The 7,012-nt window shown below is 57.9% G+C and overlaps 1 protein-coding gene across 4 annotated transcripts; it reads left to right on the forward strand.

The window, feature by feature from the left end:
- The first annotated feature begins 38 nt into the window (after nt 1–38).
- MDK (midkine) lies at nt 39–6,776 on the forward strand. Of its 4 annotated transcripts, none has more exons than XM_050336805.1 (5): nt 39–2,068; nt 5,009–5,092; nt 5,193–5,354; nt 5,436–5,624; nt 6,051–6,776. In XM_050336805.1, exons 2-5 carry the CDS (start codon nt 5,014–5,016, stop codon nt 6,074–6,076), a joined length of 456 nt encoding a protein of 151 aa, XP_050192762.1. In that variant the 5' UTR covers nt 39–2,068; nt 5,009–5,013; the 3' UTR covers nt 6,077–6,776. The 4 variants fall into 4 exon arrangements, with proteins under 4 accessions (XP_050192762.1, XP_050192763.1, XP_050192761.1 ...); XM_050336806.1 differs by having other exon boundaries at nt 1,993–2,068; nt 5,013–5,092; XM_050336804.1 differs by lacking the exon at nt 39–2,068 and adding an exon at nt 2,130–3,897.
- The last annotated feature ends 236 nt before the right edge of the window (nt 6,777–7,012 follow it).

Here is a 7,012-nt window from a genome sequence, read left to right on the forward strand (position 1 = left end):
ATCCTAACTTGGGGATACTCTTTGGAGTTCCCTGTGGGCCCAGGTCCTTGCCCACTTCCCTGCAGAGCATCCCTCTGGAACTGCTGGATATGGGGTCTTTGTCCTTAGGGACCTTCTTCCCCGTTGTGTGTCATACATCAATACTCAGTGTAACACGGAACAGGGAGAAAGCGCACTGCCATCCCAAGTGATCCAGAAAGATTTGGAATTGTGAATTAGGAGCTGGCAGCCTGTTATTGCTCCCTGGGGCAAAGGCAGCAGCCCCAGTGGCTGCCCTGCCCTGGGCAGTCCAAAGCTGTCGGTGGGTGGTAGGTACTACAGTGGCATCCAGCTTCTGATTTCAAAACATTTGTTGGCCTTTTTTTGTAGTGAGCTGTCCCTAGCCATGCTCCTCTGCGGGAGAAGAACCTGCCAGGGGCTCTTCCTATTGTTTTCCCACTGGTCCTGCCTCCGGTGCTGAGCACTGAGGGCAGGGATTATCTCTGCCACTCTGGTGGGAGGACTGCTCTCCAATTACAAAAGCAGAGGATTAGGGACACTTCTGCTTCCAGACCCAGACTCACCTAGTTCTTTGAGTTCTACCAGGCCCTGGTTTGCTCATCACAGTCCCATAACTCAGACTTGCAAACCTGATGCACACCTAGGTCCTTCCCCATCTATTTTACAGTGAAGCTTGTCTTGGCAGCTTTCTTCAGCTTTAGTTTTAAAGGCCCAGCAATGGGGGGAGGCTATCAGCCTTGCTACCTGGCCAGCTGTCAGGATCCATTTCTGCATCCTGGGCTCAAATGTACAACTCAGAATGTCCAGACCCCTCACCACCCAGAGTAGTACCTGTTGCTGTGTGTGCAGCAGGCAGGGGAGATTCCACGTTCCCACATTTGCCAGCCCTCCTCAAAACCTATGCAGATGTTGAGGAAACTGCTGGCAGGGCGTGAGTTAAATGCACTGATCTCTTGAGAAGAGAGCTGGTTTCAAAGCACCTCATAAAAACCAGCCCCTCCTGCTCTGCAACCCCACCTGTGCCAGCCCTGCTTTCGGCACACTTCTTCCGGGATAAGGGGTGGGAAAACAGCTCCATTCCCCACCACAGCCCCATTCTTCTGGCTTGGTACTTGCCTTTCTGACTGCTAACTCCAGAGGAGAATGGGCTTGGCCCCTGCCTCAGCTCACCTCCTAAGAAAAGGGGGCGGATGTAGGGGAGGGAGCAGTCATGTCTGCAAGGTCCTTTTCATCCCCCGCCAGCAGTCTGATACCGCAGCTTGGTCCAAGGAGAAGGGCTGCAGCATGGCTGAGCTGGGGACTGGCAGGCAGGTCACAAGGGATGGTCTGGAGATGTTTGGGCCAGCACATTAATGATTGGGTGCTTTGGGAGCAAGTACCCCCCCAGAGCTCAGGTGGTGGGAGATGCACCTCCCCACGAGGGGCAGAGCAAGCAGGGAGAGACCGTGAAAGGTCGGTCCATCGATGCCAGTGGCCTTGGTGGAGAAAGAGGCATCTACGGAGCTGGCAGAGACACGGTGTGGTTCCTTTCAAGCCATTGAGGCCCCGGGACCGCCTTCCAGCGTGTCTCAGAGCGGCAGCCCCCAGGAGAGACCCCGACCGGCTGTTCAGCTCTGCACCCCTTCGGCCACTCAGTGATATTGGGGTGCGTGGTCAGCTGAACCCCCACAGCTTCCCTGGTACCGCGCAGCGGCTGCGGGTGGGAGAGCACTGCGATAAGGTGAGACCAGGCAGGGGGCAGGGGCCGTGCCCAGTGGGACCTGACTCCCCCTGGCCCAGCACACCCCCCAAACCAGCGAGCCGCCGCCTGCCCGCGCTCCCCCCTCCCCGCCGGCCGAGGGGCCAACCTGCCCCCTCCGCCTCCCTGCCTTTCTGCCTGCCGGGGCGGGGTGGGGGGGGGGGCGGCAGAGGAGGAGCCTGCGAAAAGTTTTGGGCTAAAAACCCACCTTTTTGCTGCCAGCCGAGCCCGACGTCAGGGGCCGCTGTGCGCTGCGCGGGGCTCCACACGCGGCCGGCACACAAAGGCAGCAGCTCCGCTCCGCGCTGCTCTCTCCGCGCCGCTCCGCAGGTGAGTGTGGCCCCCACCCAAAGCTCCCGTGGCACGGCCCGTCCCACGCCGCGGAGATGGGCGCCTCCGGCGAGGCCAGAGGCGACTTCCCCCTCACCTCCCAAGCGAGGCGGCAGTAATCCAGGCTGAGGGTTCCCCGCAGGGGAAGGGGCATTGCCGGGGTGGAGGACATGGCCGTGCCTGGTGAGGAGCTGCAGAAAAGGGAGATTGGGGCAGGGGTGCCGGGGCGGCGGACCCCGGGGTGCGGGATCGCCTGCGAGAGCTAGGAAAGAGCCCGGAGATGGAGGAGGATGGAGTTTAGGAGAGACTCAGGGCTCCTGGAGAGCAGATGGGTCGAGGCAGTGGCTTGGTGTCTTAGCCCCACTCCTCTTGGGAAACACCCCACTCTCTCTCGGGGAGAGCTCAGGTGGTGGGAGATGCACCGACCGGAGCCTGGGGAGCTGCCCCGGAGCAGGGCTCGGCCACTGCCAGCCTCTCCGGGGACCGAGGAGAAGGGACTGTGCTGGGGCCACGCACAGCATCTACTCTGGTGTGAGAGCAAAGAGCAGAGGTGCTCCCCTCTCTGCCCCTAGTGCACGGGCAGAACCTTTTCCCCATGGAGCACCTTCTTCTCCCGTGAGCTGAAGGTGAGGCCGCCTGCTGGAAAGCCCCACTGCCCGCCGGTGCTGCTCCCTTCAGAACCTCCAGCAGAACACCATGATCATGCTAAGGCCTTGGCTCTCGAGGAGAAGGCCTTTCCTGGCAGCAGGGAGCTTCCTGCTTTCTGTGTGCTTGGCACTACAGGACACGGGCTCCCCGAGCTCTGGGCTTCCCGAGTGCTGGGCTCCCTGCCCAGAGCAGCTCAGCCCGCAGAGGTAGGACCACAATCCTGTGCCCACCTCTTCCAGAGCCATCTGCAATTTGAGCCGAGCCGAGAGGTCCCACTGCTGGAAGAGGGGCTGCAAGGGGACTGCAAGCCCTGCAGCTGCCACGCTACCTGGAGTGCATTGGGGCAGTAGCAAGGGGATAGGAGCTGGGGAGGGTGTGTGGCCTGCTTTAGGAGAAGCCAGTGGCACTACCTGGCCCTGTGTGGTGTCCAGAAGGGATCAGGCTGTTCAGAAAATCAGTCGGAAAACTGCACTCCCTTTCCCTTATGGATGCGTTAGGATGAGCCATGACTGAAGATCTCTGCAGACTTTTGCCTGGAAGATGTGATGTGCCAGGCAGAGCCTGGGAGCAGATCCAGTGGCTGTAGCTGGTCTGCCCTCAGAGCCCCCCTTCTCACATCCCTATGTACACATGGGCAGGCCCCACAGCACCCAGAGGGAGCAGACTGTATCCGTGCCTGGGAAAGAGGCAGGGGTGAGCACGGCAGCTAGGGCTGTCTGCCCTGGGAGCTTGAAGGCCTTGTCTGAAGGGCCAGAGCAGAAGGCACTGGGCTGGGAGGTAGCTGCAAGGAGCACAGGGAAATGCTCTGCAGCCAAGTATGGAAGAAGTTTACAGAGCACCTGAAACCAGAGAGATGCTGTGAATAGTGCAAATGTCAGAGGTGCTACCCTATAAGAGCTACCGCAGAAAGCAGGACAGCCGTGTCTGTAACTCAGCTCATCTCCAGCCTTGTCATCTACAACCAGCCCATCTGGGCTGAGCTCTTGTCCCCTTTGAAGGCAGATGGGTGGGAACAGAGCTGAGCCAAGCTGTGCTAGGCAGGATGGCTCTCAGCCGGCCTGGGTGAGGGGGAAGGCAGATCTCACCCCTGTGACTGTGCCCTCAGCCAGCCAGTCTGTGTAATTCCCTGTGACAGTTCAATGCAGAGCAAAGCCGGCAGCTTGGCGGCAGATGCATGAAAGGTGAGTGCACTGGAGCCTGAATAATGTGGGATGCTGCTCTCTCTGGCACTCTGCCTGGGGAGCCTGGGGGCAGGGAGCACTGACCCCAGGTTCTTCCCTGCATTGATGTCCTCTTGGGCCTGCAGTTCACCCTGTCCTCTACAGCCCAGTCCTGCCAAGCACATCGAGCCCATTGTAGAGCCAGGGCGGGTGCAATTTATTTTCTGGCTGGCTGCTGCTGCACAGATATGGGTGGCATCCTAAAGGCCTTTGGTGGAGCAGGGAAAGGCTTGCCAGATTTGAGATGCCAGCTCTGCCCATATGCACAAGCTGGGACCCCAGTGTTGGCAGCAGCATCCTACAGAGTCTCATGGTGGCAGCCAGAGGGGAGCTGTCACCTGTTCCAAGGCCACCAGGGCAGGGGGTTGAGGGCAGGGTCTCAGGAGTCAAACCCTTATGTGTGTGCACCCTTGTCCCCAACATGCTCCCAAGTGCATGCCCACTGTGCACCCCCCTGCATGCATAGGTGGCACTAGCAGTGGGCTCAGCACTCCCACTCCATCCCTCCAACAAGCTCCCACACTGCTTTTTTTTGGTGTTTAATCCACTGGTTTAACTCTCAGACCCTGCATGGCAGCAGGTTTGTTTTTCCCAGGCTTTTTTTTTTTCCCCCTGATATCTTCTGGAACTGGAGAAAGGTATCATGAGAGCTGTGCCCCCAGGCCCTGGACAGCCTGCTGGGTGCTGGATAAAGAATCTACAGGCACCCAACTTTAGGGGCTTTCCCCAGGGGCTGTGTGGGGTGTGGGGGGGTCCCCATGGAGAGCATTTCAACCACACGCAGGGCAATGGGGGGGCTGCAGGGAAGGGAACAATCTCTCAGCCCTGTATCTCCCTGGTGGGAAGACATTTACTGAGGTACACAACCAACCTTCCTGTTGCAATTAATGCACGTATTCTAACGGGTGGCAGTGAGCAGGGCACAGGGGTGTACACACACACAGGGGTGTGCCTAATGGAGGCAGCTGCTGTCTTATCCCCACACAGGCTGCCCACAGCCCACCATGCCCCCTCCTCGACACCACATCGCACCCCAACCTCCCACCCACCTCACTCTCTCCCTCCTTCCCAGGCAGGATGCAGGTTCGGGGCCTCCTCCTCCTCCTGGCACTGATCCTGCTGGCTGCCACCACCGAGGCTGGCAAGAACAAGAAAGGTGAGGGGGCAGCCCGGGGTAGGGAGCCAGTTGGGTGGGGGCAGCCTGGGGCATGCTCTTCTGTCCCTGCAGAGAGCACCCACTTCTCTTTTCCTCGCAGAGAAGGCAAAGAAGGATGGCTCCAAGTGCGAGGACTGGCGCTGGGGACCTTGTGTTCCCAACAGTAAGGATTGTGGCCTGGGCTACCGCGAGGGAACTTGCAAAGATGAGAGCAAGAAGCTCAAGTGCAAGATCCCCTGCAACTGGAAGAAGAAATTTGGAGGTGAGTACATGGAGGTAGAGTGGCTGGGGACCATGCTGGGGTGGGTGACGGGGGCTGGTACCCACACTGGGTCCTGACCAGCTCTGATGCCTCTCCCATCTCATCCAGCTGACTGCAAGTACAAGTTTGAGAGCTGGGGAGGGTGTAATGCTCAGACAGGCTTGAAGACTCGCTCAGGCATCCTGAAGAAAGCCCTGTACAATGCCCAGTGTGAGGAGATCGTCTCTGTGACCAAGCCCTGCTCTTCCAAGATCAAGTCGAAGTCCAAAGGTCAGTTCTCACTACTCCTGTCCCTAGAAGGGTGTCCTGCTGGGACCCAAGGCAAGAGTTTTTCAGTATCTTGGCCCATTGGGGTTGACCTTTGCTGTGGTGTGGGGGATTATATAAGTTGTTCTTTCCTTTGCAGCTGCACATGTGACAACCCCAAAGTGCAGCTGCTGGCTGGGTGGGATGCAAGTGCTGCTAGGAAAAACCCCAGTCTCCCCGCAAGCCACTGCCAGTTTTGGTGGGATGGGGATCCTCTGGGACTGGTGAAAAACATGGTTTTACTTGGCAGGTGGCCACCTGCAGGGATATGGCCGCTGTGCCATGCCACTCTGGCTGTGCTAGCTACATTTCTGCCACAGCTCTGTCTGGGAGACCAGTGAGTTTCCAGCAGATGCATTCACTCTTGTCTCTTGTTCTTCTTGAATGCAGCAAAGAAGGGCAAGGGGAAGGACTAGAATAGGAAGCCATCATCTTCATTGTCCCCTCAACATGGTGCCTACAGGACTGGATGCCCAGCTGCAGCTGACCCATGCTACAGTCTTCCTTCTCCTCTCCTTCCTCCTTTCCATGACCTCCTGTTTTGCTGAGATGCCTTATTTTAATCATTAGTGTTGTAGAGAGCAAACCCACCCACTCACCCTGCTGGAGAGGCTGCTCCCATCCTTGCTACCCCACTACCACTGCCAGTGCCTCTCACTCATCTCTTCTTGGCTGGTGTTGGGCTTCGCTGGGATGGGAACACACATTTTTCCACCCTGCAGCACAAATGAGTTGCCTTTAGCACATCCTTTGGCAAGTCCAGGACCCTCCTTGTTCCTCCACCAGCAGAGGTGACAGAAGGAAGGGGTGGGTGTTGAATGCCAGAGTAACCCCATTACTCATGCCCCTTACTCACTTGAGGACTGATCTCAGCTCAGGAAGCTTATTCCAGCATCCCTTTGGCTAGGGTATGAATTACCTGCAGCTGAGGTAAACACAACCACCCCCAGGAACCACTGCGTCTCTCTCCTCTATCACTTCTAACCATGTGTGTTCCTGTTGGGGCTGCAGCCCCTCTGCCTTTGCCACACCAACACTGGTGCTGGGTGGGAACTCTCACTCCTTTTGGAAATGGGGTTTGTTTTCTTTTCCAATAAAATCTTTTTTTAAAAAGTATCAGAACCAACCTGTTGACCCCATGAAGTGCTGCTGTGCTGGAAGCCCCAGCAAACCCCAGCTTTGCTGGCCACGCTGGGACCAGCAGTGAAGTTACCATGCAACTGGCAGTGGTTGCCTGGGTGCCACATGAGCATGGTCCTGGAGAAAACACATGGGCTTCAGGCTGCCCCACCTTAACCTCGGCAGAAGGGAAGGGACTGCCACCCACGCTGCAGGAAATGTCACCGCTGCAG

Source organism: Myiozetetes cayanensis, unplaced genomic scaffold (genome assembly GCF_022539395.1).
Source record: "Myiozetetes cayanensis isolate MyiCay16 unplaced genomic scaffold, myiCay2020 scf6-25, whole genome shotgun sequence".
Taxonomy (NCBI): Eukaryota; Metazoa; Chordata; class Aves; order Passeriformes; family Tyrannidae; genus Myiozetetes; species Myiozetetes cayanensis.

What these genes read in the sequence shown, in the direction of transcription:
- MDK (XM_050336804.1), top strand. An exon ending in GGCTGGCAAGAACAAGAAAG is followed by an intron (nt 5,093 to 5,192) that starts GTGAGGGGGCAG and finishes TTTTCCTCGCAG; the next exon opens with AGAAGGCAAAGAAGGATGGC. An exon ending in CTGGAAGAAGAAATTTGGAG is followed by an intron (nt 5,355 to 5,435) that starts GTGAGTACATGG and finishes GGTCCTGACCAG; the next exon opens with CTCTGATGCCTCTCCCATCT.